Source organism: Hippopotamus amphibius, chromosome 4, assembly GCF_030028045.1.
Source record: "Hippopotamus amphibius kiboko isolate mHipAmp2 chromosome 4, mHipAmp2.hap2, whole genome shotgun sequence".
Classification (NCBI taxonomy): domain Eukaryota; kingdom Metazoa; phylum Chordata; class Mammalia; order Artiodactyla; family Hippopotamidae; genus Hippopotamus; species Hippopotamus amphibius.
Window position 1 is genome coordinate 111,362,144 of NC_080189.1, and position 13,430 is coordinate 111,375,573.

Below are 13,430 nucleotides of genomic sequence, written 5' to 3' on the forward strand. Positions count from 1 at the left end.
CACGGGTGGCGGGGCAGGGGAAGGGGTGAGGTCGAGGGGAGGGTAAGGGCCTCGGAAGTCAGAAGCTGGGCGGGAGCACCAGGGCCAGGGCCAGCACCCCGGGGGCAGAGGGACTTGCTGCTGGACCCGGAGGCGGGGAAGTAGGGCCGGGGTCCTCCTCGGGTGTCCCCCCCACAGCGCCTCCCTTTTCTCCACCTGCACAGAATCCTGATGGAGACACAATTGCAAGGCGGTGCCATTTTTCTTCCAGTTTCATCTTTACTATTTTTTTTTAATTTGCAACTTTCTGTGGTGGAGGAGGAGTGGTGAGGAGGAGGGCATTACAGGCAGGTGTTACAGAGAAGAGGAGAATGACGTTCAATGGCTTAGGAAAAGGGAAGACTCGTGTTTCGATGGAGTTGAAGGGAGCAGCATGGGGGGTGGGGGGACTTAAGGGTGGAGGGCCCCAGCCATGGGGCACTTGAAATTGTTAGGGAGGGTGTGATCTTCACGTGGAAGCGAGAGGGCTGAGCCTGAGGGCAGGGTGAAGAGAACTACTTTTAAAATGCTTGTGTCAGTCATAAGCTCCCAGCAGATCTGGCCAGCCTGCCCTAATATTGTGAAATCTCCCTGCAAAAGTCGCCTGCGTGCCCTGCGTGTAAGATGACAGCCTGAACGTCTGGGGACACAGGAGTCTCACTGTGGACCAGGAGGCACGTGAATCTCCTGGACTGTTGAGCTTTTCAGACCCGCACCTATACAGACAGCACACAGCCTTGTGTACAAGGATGAATCACCCATGACTTGGCCTTAAAAATACATCTCTCTGAAAAACAGCTGAATATAAGGATGAGGGGAAATACTCAGATTCTCTGCAGCATAGGAGGGAAAACTGGTAAAGTCTGTCTCAAGGGCAACTGGCAACACGTAACAGAAGCTTGAGAGAAGACTTTCCTCTGACTCTCTAATTCCAGTACTAGAAACTTATTCTAAGGAAATGGGAAACATATATACAGGAGTACTCACTAAAGTATTGTTTAAAATAATTTTTAAAATGTTAATCTGAATCTCTTATCAGTAGAAAATTAGTTAAATAAAATGCGGCATATCTGTGCAATGGAAAATTATTCAGCTCTTTAAAACTATGAAATCTACACTTGTTAATGTGGAAAGATGTCTATGATGACTTAAGTGAAAAAAAACTGGTTGAGATAAAAACAGCAAAAAAAAAAAAAAAAAAATTTCCAGGAAGCCATGCATGTGTCCACACACAGAAAAGTCTTGAAGCATATACACCAAAGTATTAGGTAATATTTTAGGATTGTAGACAACCTTATTTTCTTTTAAAAAGTTGGGTTTTTTTCCTCCTGATATTTTTTGCAACGATCTTGTAATCAGAAGAGACACTAAAGTTACAAAAAACAAAACTAGCTGCACCTAAGTAAATAAAAATAAGTATAGAAAAGTTGTTCCAAAGAAGTAATGGAAAACATGGGAAATTAGTGAAAGTTGTTTTGAGTTTTTAGACAACATTAATCATCATTATGACTAAAAGACAAATTTTTTCACAGAGATGTTATACTCTCTGGTATATTATTCCTTCCCGTTGACTAATCAGCTTGGTGTGCATTTACTGTTCATGGAGTGATTTATTGGAAAAGGCGAGCTGATGTTAACTATAGTTCCACTTTCACAATGCTGCTTCCTGTTTCTCCTGAACGAGAATAAAAACTGCAGACTCAAACTCAGGCGGTAAGAGGTCTGCTGAACCAATGATATAACAGAGCAATTTAAATTCAGCCACTTGAACTCAGACCCTTGGCCTCTTCCTCAGTTATTTCCAGGAAAATTTAGTAAAGAAATTGAAACCAGAATCACCAAAACAATGGATTAATATATCAACTGCCACATTCTCTACCCTTTTGTGTTTCCTAGGGGGCATATGGATTGGAGAAAAAGGAAAAGAGATTTGCTAAGAGAGAGGAGAAAAGGTGCATTATTGCACAGGAGGCCAGAAGGGCCAGGAGCCCCCGCCGTGACTTCAGCCTGCAGCGATGTTGGGTCTGCAGTGGGGAAGCAGCCGAGGTGGCCAGTGGCCACTGTTCGATGCGGGTGATGAAAGGGTCCTCTGTACCCACAATCAGGTATCACCTCATGCTGGCCAGAATGGCCGTCATCAACGAGTCTACAAATAACAAGTGCTGGAGGGGGTGTGGGGAAAAGGGGACCCTCCTACACTGCTGGTGGTAATGTATATTGGTGCAGGCACTCTGGAGAACAGTATGGCAGTTCCTCAAAAAACTAGAAACAGAGCTACCATATGCACCAGCAATCCACTCCTGGCCAGATATCTGGAAAAAACGAAAATAATCATTTGAAAAGATACGTGCACCCCAGTGTTCACAGCAGCACTATTTTCCAAGCCAAGACATAGAAGCAACCCGTGTCCATCAACAGAGGAGTGGATAAAGAGGTGGTGTATCTATACAATGGAACATTGCTCAGCCACAGAAAAACATTAAATTCTACCATTTGCAGGAGTGTGGATGGGGCTAGAGAATATTATGCTTAGTGAAATAAGTTGGAGAAGGAGAAAATACTGTATGATACCACATGTGGAATCTAAAAAATAATACAATGGAGAAGAGAAACAGACGCACGGACAGAGAAAACAAACTTGTGGGTACCAAAGGAGAGACGGAAGGGGGCGGGGCAGATTAGGGGTAAGGGATTACCAGATACAAACTAGTACACATAAAACAGGTAAGCAGTAGGGTGGGCAGCGCAGGGAATTATAGCCGTCGTCTTGGAATAACGTACATGGAGTGTAGTCTGCAGAACGACTGACTCACTGCGCTGTACACCTGAAACTAACATAATATCGTAAGTCAACTGTATTTCAGATTTTAAAGAAAGTGTCCTCCATGAATATCCAGGGAAGCGTCATTTCTCAGCAGTCCCTGCAGACTAGCTCGGTCGGGGGGTAGTGTATCTGATGTGTCACGTGCCTGCATCGGCTGAAGGCAGCTCTGAAGTGAGGACATCAATCGCGTATTCCTGGGCAGTGGTTTCTTTTCTGTTTCTTCCTGTACCGAGCACATAGGAAGTGCCAGGTTCGGAGTGGGTAATCAATAAATAATGAATCGAATTAAACCGTTAACCTTCCGTAAGCTGCAGGACATGTCAATTGCCGTTTGCTTTTTAATGAGAAATCTGCATTTCTTTGCAGCTTAGGACCATCTCTGGCACAGGATAGGAACTTAATTTATATTGTTTGAACAGATGAGTGATGTCACGTAGAGGTAGCTCCTGATAAAGGCTGAGCACATCAACTGCAGCAAATGTATTTCAGCTACGAAAGGCGAGAGGTGTAATAGTGTCTGAAAGATAAACCCTTCACTCCTGGTGCACTCAGTGAACATGGCAGCGCAAATGCCGACGTAGCTGACATTCTGCCCTTTTGTTTCACAACCAGAAGTCTTCAAGACTAGCCTCGGCAAGGACCAGAGACAGATACTGGCATAATTGAATGAGGTTACTGATAAAAAGGGCTGCTAAGAGAGCCCGTAGATACCAAAGACAATGAAATGATGACCATTTCCCTCAAGATGTATTAAAATGTTAACACCCTTGAACTCCAATGAATATTCGCTCACTCATTTAATAATTATGGAGCATCTACTATCTACCGTTTTGTTGTACTAAAAAAGCCACTTTTAAAAGTTGTGATAATCATTTACATAACTTATTTCTTAAAAACTATGATATTGGTAATACCACTGGGCTGATTAAAGCATTAAGTTAATATCTACTGAGCAACTGCCACGGTAAAGCATTATTTATATCTTCTTCCAAAGATGGTCAATCAGTGGCTCATTCCTGCAGAAATAGCAACCCCACCGATGTCCACGGGGCTGTGAGCATCTCTGCCTCCTGTACCCAACGGGGCATACTCCTCGGTCTCAGGTGGCTGGGATTGCGTGCGACATACTTTGAAGAAACTATCCATCACTAAGTGTTTTTAGACACCTAGGATGATTTTAGTTTTAGCTCACCTCTTCATAGCAGATAAAACCTAAAGCCTAAGGTAATAGATCTCGCTTTCATGTCTTTGCTGACAGTGACTTGGCCTGTCTTATAGTTTGGCTGTTAAGATGTTGATATTAAGCAGTCTGGAAGAAGAAAATCTTGTTCATACAACATAAAATATATTTTTTTAAAAATCTCTCCTGTTTCTACATTTCCTTGCACAGAGCTCTCTCTGTCTATCGTAGGTGTTCAGTTATATTTATTATGTGGCATTTTAGAATAGGGGAGAGAGTTTCTGATACTTTAACCCAGTGAAAGTCATGAACTGGAAAAAATACAGATTAGACCTTAGAATAAAATAGTTTGAAAATCCACATAGGGAAAAAATGGTCCCCAAATTTTGTAGGATTTTTTTTCCTTCAGATATACTTGCACATATGCAAAACAATATCAGGTGTTCCAGTTACTTATCGTTTGTAATATAGCCCAAGAACGTAAGCAAGCACATGTCCCGGCAGGGGTTGGCTAAATAAACTGCAAATACATGCAATAGAATATTCTGTAGCTGTTAAAAAGGATGAGGTGGTTCTTATGTATTGACATGGAAAGCTTTCTAAGACATACCATCACATAAAGACAGACAAGATGCAGAGCAGTGAAAATAAAATAACCTGTCTACATCGTGTATCCTCTATGTGCTGTTTACAGAATGACTCTGAAAGATTCCCAGAAATCTGGTAGCAGGAGTTCCTTCCTGCTGGGGATTTTCAGTCAGAGATGTGCTTTTTACCATACATCCTTTTGTAACTTTTAATTTTTAAGCCCTGGACAAATATTAACAATTCAAAAAAATAAATTAAAAAATGTAAAACTTTGTAGGACAATTAATGTAGTATGTGACACAAGGAAAAAAATTAAGTTGGCTACTTTATTTACTGGCCACCCCTTAAATGATAAACATATTTTTGTTTCAGTGTCCTTCTCATTAAATGCCACAGTTTTCCCATGAAAATACTCTCCAGAAAGCCTTTTAAAAATATCTTGCCACATTTTTTTAAAATAAATTTATCTGTTTATTTATTTTATTGGCTGTGTTGGGTCTTTTTTTGCTGTGCACGAGCTTTCTCTAGTTGTGGTGAGCGGGGGCTACTCTTCATTGTGGTGCACGGGCTCCTCATTGCCGTGGCTTCTCTTGTTGTGGAGCACGGGCTCTAGGCACATGGGCTTCAGTAGTTGCAGCACATGGGCTCAATAGTTGTGGCTCACAGGCTCTAAAGCACAGGCTCAATAGTTGTGGTGCATGGGCTTAGTTGCTCCGTGGCATGTGGGATCTTCCTGGCTCAGGGCTCGAACCCGTGTCCCCTGCATTGGCAGGCGGATTCTTAACCATTGCGCCACCTAGGAAGCCCTTGGCATATGTTTTAACCGTTTTAAAAACCATTCTAATCATCTTAACTGCAGAAATAATCAAAGCCACTTGCTGATTTTTATTTTTTTCCAGATGACACAATGCAGATAAAATATAACTACAAAAACTTGAATCATTCTCTAGCAGGGAAACTTGTGAATCAAAGATAGAAATAATTTTTGTGCATATGAAATTATAGTGTTTTGGGTTTGTTTTTTTTTGGCTCATTGAAAACTTGTCAGACAAAAAGTACTAGATTCTTTCTTACTTCTCGCATTTCTCCCTGCTTCTGTTCCTCTTTCCTCTTCTCTTTCCTCTTTCCTCTCCTCTCTTCCTTTCCTCTCCTCTCTTCCTTTCCTCTTTTTCTTTCATTCTCACAAACACTTTTCCATGTCCTCCTTACACTCGCTGGGACTTTCCCTTCCTCTCTCTCCCAGCCTTAATGTTGTCTGTGTCTTCTGTAAAAAGATGCCTCATGCTGAGAACGTGAACTTCTTGCTGTTGAGCGCCTGGTGCTAAGTCCCTGGGAAAGATGAATGCAGCTCATGGAGGGTATCATTTAGTGATATTAAATGGTTTTCTAATGGGTCCTGGACCCTTTCTGTGATGCACCAAGTCTGGCTTCTACGCCCGTAGCCTGACAGTGAGAAGCTACCAACATTATGACAGTCAGGCTAGAATTCCATGAACAGGGGGGTCATGTAACTTACCTAAATGGAGACCCACTTGATAGTGAAAGGGGCAGCTGTTGGTGACCATGCTGGGACAGCAGGCATAAGCCAGGTCCACCCAGCACCCTGGCACTGAGGTCCCCTGAGCATAAACACCACCAGGACAAAGGAAAATACTTACCGGTCACAGCCGTGGGATTGTACCGATATGCACCTGCGGAGAAGAGATTGCAGCTCAATTATTGCCATGGTCCTAAAGGCACTGATTTCTCCCTAAGGAAGAGAAATCCTGGACAATCTGGCTCCCGTCTTAAAGCCTTGAGAGATTCACGGCTGGCAAAACCAGACTTGCTTTCGCACAGAACCGGGGTCATTCGTTCCCATGCTGGGCCATGCTTAAGAATGAGATATGCCCGAAGAGAACATGCAGATTGCCGAGCGCTCCCCCATCCCACGCGGCATCCTTCCAGATCTCAGAAAGCTTCCTCCGTCCTCCCATCCCCGGGGGAGGCAGATCTTATCCCGATTCTTGGCAAAGGCTGTGCCATGCAGGTTAATGCGGGGAGGCTTGTCACGTGCAGGAGACAGGCTTTCTCTCTCCGCTGAGCTGAGCCAGGGTGGAGCAGGGAGCACAGAGGCCAGAGCGAGGAGGCGGTGGCAGAAAGCAGCAGGCAGAGAGATGCTCAGTCATCCTGACTTGGCAATCGGATGGTGTGATGCGATCTGCTCGCGCCGGGTCTGCACCCCGGTCTCCGAAGCAGCCCGTGGGAGCCGCCCTCTCCTCCAGCAGGCAAAGCCAGCACTAACCGGGCGGGTCCTGCGAGGCCGGGAGGGTGTGTTCCGGAGCCTTGGCTGTGGTCTGAGCTGGGACTTGGGAGGGCTCATTACTGACTACCCCTGTGGTCCCCGCAGAAGGAGCCTTGGACGGCATCAGCCTGGAGCCTGGTCCAGTAGCTGGCCTTGTGGCCACTGGGGTGTCTGACTTGGAAGTAAAAGCTGGCTCTGCAGGGAAGTGCAAGACATGGACAATGAAAATATTGAGAACGGTGTCTTTTCTCAGCTTCGGGAGAGACTGGACTAACACCGGTTCTCATGAGCCCGCCCCGGCCAGCCCGCCCCCAGCAAACTCCTCCACGGCTCTTGGGGAAGACCCCTTGAGTGGGTAACGTCTTCATCCGTCTGGATGGGCTTTTGAGGACGCTAGAGGATTTCTGGTTATTTATCACAGTTATTTATCACAATCCCAAAGATCTGAGTAGAGCCGGGCCCTAGAGAGTGTTTACCGGGGACCCAGCTCAGATAAACAAGTGCAACCGTACTTGCCAAAGACACGGGGACGCTGAGTTTCGTTTACTTTTTACACGTTTGCACAAAACTTTTGAAATCGGGGAGCTGAGATTCGGCCCGTCTGACCTTTAGCGAGGGGACCCGCGTGCCATGTCCTCGCCTAGCCCCCACCTCGGGGAGGGGGGGCCCCCGCCCTGTGTTCAGGTCCTTTACCTCCCCGTCCCTCACTGGCCACCGGCTGCCCCAAACTGTACAGTGCGGTGGCACAACTCTGCTGTTCTCCTTCCATGAAAAATGGGTCTTCCGCTGTGACAGTATGCACTTAGGAGCCCAGCCCTGGAGCAGAGGGGGGCGAGGGGGGCCGTGATCCCGCATCCTGGGCTGTCCGGCCACACGTTTGGGCTTCTTCCCCCCCTCCTCCCCTGTCTCCCAGCCACGTGCGCTGGAGGAGTCGCATGGCCTCTCACCCTTTGCCGGCACCTCGCAGGGCCTAGGCGCCCTGCAGACAGCGCCCCGCGCAGAGCAGGCCCCTGCGGTGCCCATGGCCACGGCGCCCGCCCCGGAGATCACGCGCACGTCTGAGGCTTCACTGAGTAGCTGCATCTGCCAAGTGTGTAGGGCATGAAGGCAAGGCTGGGGGAGGCCACCTGAACCAGGTGTGACTTGGATCAAAGGGGTCCTGGGCACGCCAGCCCCTTCCTTCTGTTTGTTGTCAGCTAAGTAACGGGGAGGGAACCTGCTCCGGCCTCTCCATCCTCCCTTCAGCAGTGGGTCTCGGCCTCGGCCGCCTAAGGGTCCCCAGGAGCGCTTCTAGAACCCTAATTCCCAGACCACGCAGAGGTCCAAGGAGATGTCAGCGAGCAGCCTCGGCTGAGAAGAGGCAGCCCAAGCAGCGCCGTCAGCCACAGCGGGGCGGCTGCGCCCGCAGGGGAAGGAGCACTCGGGGACCCGGAGGAGCCTCACACGGGGCATCGGGCCACAGAAGATCAGAACTCAGGAGAGGGTATCAGAGGATGTAGCGCACGCTGTCCCAGGATGTTTAGCATCCAAGAGCTTGGAGTTTCTTAACATCAGGTGCTGAGGAAAGTAGGGTAGAGTCTGCCTAAGACTCGGTGGAAATACAGAGCCCTGGCAGCTTCGTGCATGTGTCTGTACTAAAGCAATCAAACTTAGGGTTATTGGGAGAAGGCTCTGCGTGGGTCTCTCCCCAATCTGCACGTCCAGCCAGCAGAGGCACCAGCTTCTCAAGGATGCTGAGACGGCCTTGGAAGGCGGAAACAGCACCTTCCCCGGCACACAGGGTAGATGTGTTCACGCCAGGGGTGAAACACTCAGGTGCCTGCTCAGGCTACCCCACCCCCACCCCCCAGTGACGTACGCTGCCCGTGTGGGCATCCGTTAGGCCTGTTTAAGGCAGGTGGGGAAGAGGGACTTCATGAAACCTGCCGATGGTCCTGCAGCCTGCGGTGCCGGGTAGGAAAGTCCTCCGTCTCTGACCCAGGAGGGTCAGGTTTTCTGCCAGCGCCCATGAGACCCGGGAAGGCTGACATGCAAGGCAGGCAGAACCTCAGACCCTCCCCGTTCTGAAGGCTAGATGTCTACCACAAAGTGTGATCCAGCCTATTAAGAATGGATTTTAAGCCATTATTAATTACGCACCTGTCGAGCCTGGCTATCAAGCTGCTTTGGTTTAAAAGGGAAAATGAAACTAACGTCAGTTCTTATTCTTGACGTGAGTAAGAGGTGTTTGCAGTGGAACCCGGCAGTGGTCCACGGATCTGAGGCTCTGTGGGGACCTGATGGCAGCGGGGATGGGAGTCCTGAGAGAGTCTGCAACAGTCCTACCTTTTCCAGAAGAGGTGGGGCTCTCTGGCTCTGGGGTCACCCCTGCCGGTGCCGCTGTGGAGGGTGGCATTTGGTGAGTCAGGGAGGGGTCTCCTAGAGAGAGGACAACCACATGGCATTTATGACCCTGAGGGTGAAACCTGGGGTGGCTTCAGAATTGGATGTAAATAGAAAATAAGTATAAAATTTAAAGTTGACACATCTGACTCCCTGGGCTAGGCCAGCAGTACAAGAGATAAACAACCATCCGTCTTCAGTTCCCAACGCGAGCAGACTGCACAGTTTTTTTCTAGCCTTTCACAAAGACTGCACAAGTTAAGTACCAAATGTGTTTTATTTTTGGCTGGAATGAGAACAGTGATATCAGCTCAGCTTTAAAATGCTGGCTTTTGTGTGGGAAAATAAATAATTACTCAACGGATTGTTTTTGGCACAAGAGGTTGGGGAAAGTAATGGAGGGAGTTGTTAGTGGTAAAAGGTGAAGCTTTGGGGGCTGCGACCTAAAGGTTCCTCCAGTCTTTGGGGTCTAAAAGTCTGTGATTCCAGGCCTCCCCCCTTCTTTCCCCTCCCCTCCCCCCTGCAACCCACCCTGTTCAGTTCTCCATCCTCGATTCACCCACCCAGAGGACTTGGAACTCCGAAGAAACGGTCACTTTCCCTGCAGTGGAAAGCCCTTACTTTTGCCCCTGGACTATGGCTCTTGTGGGTCCCCGGACTAGACAGGAAGATGTCTGTGTTCTCCCCGCAGTTATCGCTCAGACCCGTCCTCACCCAGCTCATCCCTCCAACGGCCCGGGATGCCGTGGGCACCGTGTTCCCAGCCCAGCGATTCCTCTGCTGCAAGCAGAAGGCTCCCTCCTTGCCGGGTCTCTGAGGTCTGCGTGGGGGCCACACAGGGGGAGGGGAAGGGGCACAGGGCAAGCTCAACGCCAGATTTGATGAGAGAGTCTGGCTTTTGAAGGAGTCCCCCTGCCCTGAGTTTGCTGTTGAACAGCCTCCTTGTCTGCTTTCCCTAGAGAGGAGTGGAGAATTTTCACAGATGTCAGGTATCACAGCTGGATATGCACCACATGTGCAATAAATGTTAAATTATCATTGGCCTGTAAGACCACGGGTTAATCTTTCCTTTTCTAGAGTACAGGGCTTAGTATTCCTGAAAATAGCACTACTGGCTTCCACTCCAAAATTGTTTGACTTCCAGTGTGGTTATCCAGCTGGGGATGGTTAAAAAAAAAAAAAGGGATTCTGGAGATCTTTCCTCACACTTGGTCTGGAGCTCTGGCAGGACCCAGATGTGATGCTAAGGGGGTCCCTGCTCCGTGGGTCTCCCCACTCCTCTCCAGGGAGGAGAACGGGAGTGATTTCCCTGCGGGCTGTCCCCTAGGGAGGAACCAGGGACGCTCTCTGGGAAGCAAGCATGCTGTGAACACACACCTTTGTCTGTAGCCGAGTTCTTGCTTCTATGATCTTAAAGCACTGACGGTCATAATAGTTAATATTTACCAGATTTCGCTTAATCCTCCTCCAACCCACAATGTTGACATGGGGTCCATTTTCTAGGTGAGGAACCAAGAGATCCGAGACATCAAGGCCCTCACCCCAGATCTCGCGATTGGTTAAGTGGCAGACCGAGGATTTGAACTCAGAGCCGTGTGACCCCAAAGCCCGTGAATTTCTGCCTCCCGGAGGTGTGTTTAGAGGCCCGCTGGTTCATCTAGCCTCAGTCCTCAGCCGGGATGTCGAGGCCCCCTCATTCAGCTGCCCCCACTGCAGTCTGCTCTCTGTGTGGCCTTGGCAAAGGGGGTGGAGGGACAGTGCCGGAACGGCCACTTACGGATGCACTTGAGATTGGGAGTGGTCCAGTGCGCGACGTTTGCGGTCTTGTTAAACACGCACTCGGTCAGGCTGGAGGTCCCGGCTTTACGCTTGAAGCCAGCGTTGCAGACATACCGCTCCCTGGAGTTGAGGTTGTAACTCTTGACCCGGATGTCTGCGTGTTCCACGGACGTGGGCGTGGGGCACGTGATGCCTGCGGAAGTGCAGATGGGAGGGGAGAGATGGGCAGGTTTCAGCTTGAACCGGGGGGAGCACTTGGGTGGTGGCCAGTAACGTTATAGTCGAGGTCTGGACTGCCCTAGGGGTGCCGGGGCTACACCCCGGATTCCAAGCATGTGGAAGATGCTGGGGAAGGGCACCCACCATCTAGAAGCTGTCCAGGATCTTGCCTTAAGTGCCAGCCACTCAACACAGCTACAGATCAGGGGTCATCAGCTGGGACCCCTGCCCCTTGCCCTCCACTCCCGTCCATCTCCAGCCTCAGTATCTCTCAAAGATCTCCATCTCGCTCTCTCTCTCTCCTTTCCTCTCTGTCTCCGTCCCTCTGGTGTGTGTGCTCTGTCTCCCTCTCCTCCCCCACCTCTCTTGCCTGAAGAGAGGTAGCCATAGCCTCCGGATTGCTACCCCACAAGGCTTTAATCCATTTCCACAAGGCAGCCAGCATCATCTTTAGGAATGTTTATTTGAGGACTGCACGCTTTCCTGGTTGCCCACTACTCTTAGAATAAAAACTAAGGGGCTTCCCTGGTGGTGCAGTGATTAAGAATCCGCCTGCCAATGCAGGGCACATGGGTTCGAGCCCTGTTCCGGGAAGATCCCACATGCTGCAGAGCAACTAAGCCCATGTGCCACAACTACTGAGCCTGCGCTCTAGAGCCCACGAGCCACAACTACTGAGCCCACGTGGCACAACTACTGAGGCCCTCGCACCTAGAGCCCGTGTTCCACAACAAAAGACACCACCACACTGAGAAGCCTGCACACTGCAACAAAGGGTAGCCCCTGCTCTCCGCAACTAGAGAAAGCGCACGCGTAGCAACGAAGACCCAACACAGCCAATAAACAAACAAACAAACAAATTTATGAAAAAAGAATAAAAACTAAAATCAAGGCTCCGCTGGACCTAGCCCTGTCTGCCTCTCCAGCTACCCTTCCCTCTGGCCACATTGGCCTTTGGTCCCCTCAGGTCTCTCACCGTGGCCATTGCCCTGACCCTGCTCTTGGCTGGCCATCTCCTGCCACCCTTCCTAGCTTAGTTCAATGTCACTTCCTCAGGAAGGCCCCCCCTCACCCCCACAGTCAGCCGGGTCCCATAGTTCTGTGTCCTTTCCCTGTACAGTGGCTCTCGCAGTTGTATTTAAGACGTTGAGGCGATGTGTTGAATGTATGTCCCTCCATCTGTGCTGTGAGCTATGGTGGGTAGCCTAGTACAGTAGCTGGCAGGTGCTCAAGAAGTACTTGTTCAGAGAATGAGTGGACAACCTCTCTTCCCCAACGACAGGCCTAAGTCTGACCATCTAATGTAAGCGAGTTCAGTCTATTTCATGTCTACATGTGTAATCAGCTCATCCCATGATACTCACTTTGGGGGGAAGAAACCAGGGGCAAGTGAATTGGCCCACATGGCTCTGCTTTTGTGATGACTGGAATTGGACTCAGACTCCAAAACGTCAGCCAAAAGCCTGGCAGTGGGGCTCTAGCTCTGTTTTGTGGAAATGACAAGTTTCACAAGTTCGTATCCAAGGAATATTGGCCAAAGAAGTAAAGGAGGGACTGGAATTGGCCATTTCCATTTTGAGGACACCATGTTTGCTACTGACTTTTTGTTGTTAATTACTGTTGATGTTTCTGCATCCTTGGAAAAGTTCCTCTCCTGTATAAAAGCATTAACATAAATATTAAAGAAAACTCGACTTCAGTGAGTTGAAGGAGTACTTTGGGCTTTTTTTTTCTATATGATGTAACAGTAAGAAAACTTGCAAAAAAGAAAAATTAACTCTTTTTTTCACTAGGCAAAAATGGAACTGGTATTATTTATCTAGTCCTTAATGTAAAATGCTGTGGATCCCAGGAGAGAATCTATTCATAAGGCCTTGATAACAATTAAAGTAATAGCCTCCTTGACACCAATTTTGTGGATTGGGGTTCTCTAAAGAAACTGCCAAACGGCCCTTAGCTCTTAAGAGGTGAGGACCCAGCCAATGTATTGCTCTACAATGTTTCCTCCAAACTAGCCTTGTTTCAGACGGGGTCCCATCCAAAGCCAGAAAGAGTCTATTGCAGCTAAAGTTTAAACACAAGATTTTTCTTTAGCCACCTGAAACAATTGTATGATTTTTGTACCTTTTTTTCCTATTAATTTAGTACATTATTAG

The 13,430-nt window shown here is 48.6% G+C and overlaps 2 protein-coding genes across 8 annotated transcripts in view; one reads left to right on the forward strand and one right to left on the reverse strand.

Moving 5' to 3' along the window:
• The window catches only part of FBH1 (F-box DNA helicase 1), a 58,661-nt gene extending 56,635 nt beyond the window's left edge, over window positions 1-2,026 (forward strand). Inside the window, exon 23 of the transcript XR_009053425.1 lies at window positions 1,915-2,026. The gene's annotated coding sequence lies outside the window, so the exon portion shown is untranslated. The remainder of the gene's footprint in view (window positions 1-1,914) is intronic.
• IL15RA (interleukin 15 receptor subunit alpha) overlaps window positions 1-13,430 on the reverse strand; it is a 52,772-nt gene that overhangs the window by 12,765 nt on the left and 26,577 nt on the right. For 4 of the 7 annotated variants that reach the window (XR_009053428.1, XM_057733938.1, XM_057733937.1 and 1 more), the window contains exons 2-5: window positions 11,054-11,248; window positions 9,220-9,312; window positions 6,895-7,089; window positions 6,269-6,301 (exon numbers count right to left, since the gene is read on the reverse strand). Coding sequence is in view for 6 of the 7 variants with exons in the window: in XM_057733938.1 (XP_057589921.1) it covers window positions 6,269-6,301; window positions 6,895-7,089; window positions 9,220-9,312; window positions 11,054-11,248 (516 nt within the window). In the remaining variant the exon portion in view is untranslated. Of the gene's footprint in view, window positions 1-2,196; window positions 2,331-6,268; window positions 6,302-6,894; window positions 7,090-9,219; window positions 9,313-11,053; window positions 11,249-13,430 lie in introns of those variants that run through there. The other 3 variants (XM_057733941.1, XM_057733940.1, XM_057733939.1) reach the window with 2 other exon arrangements.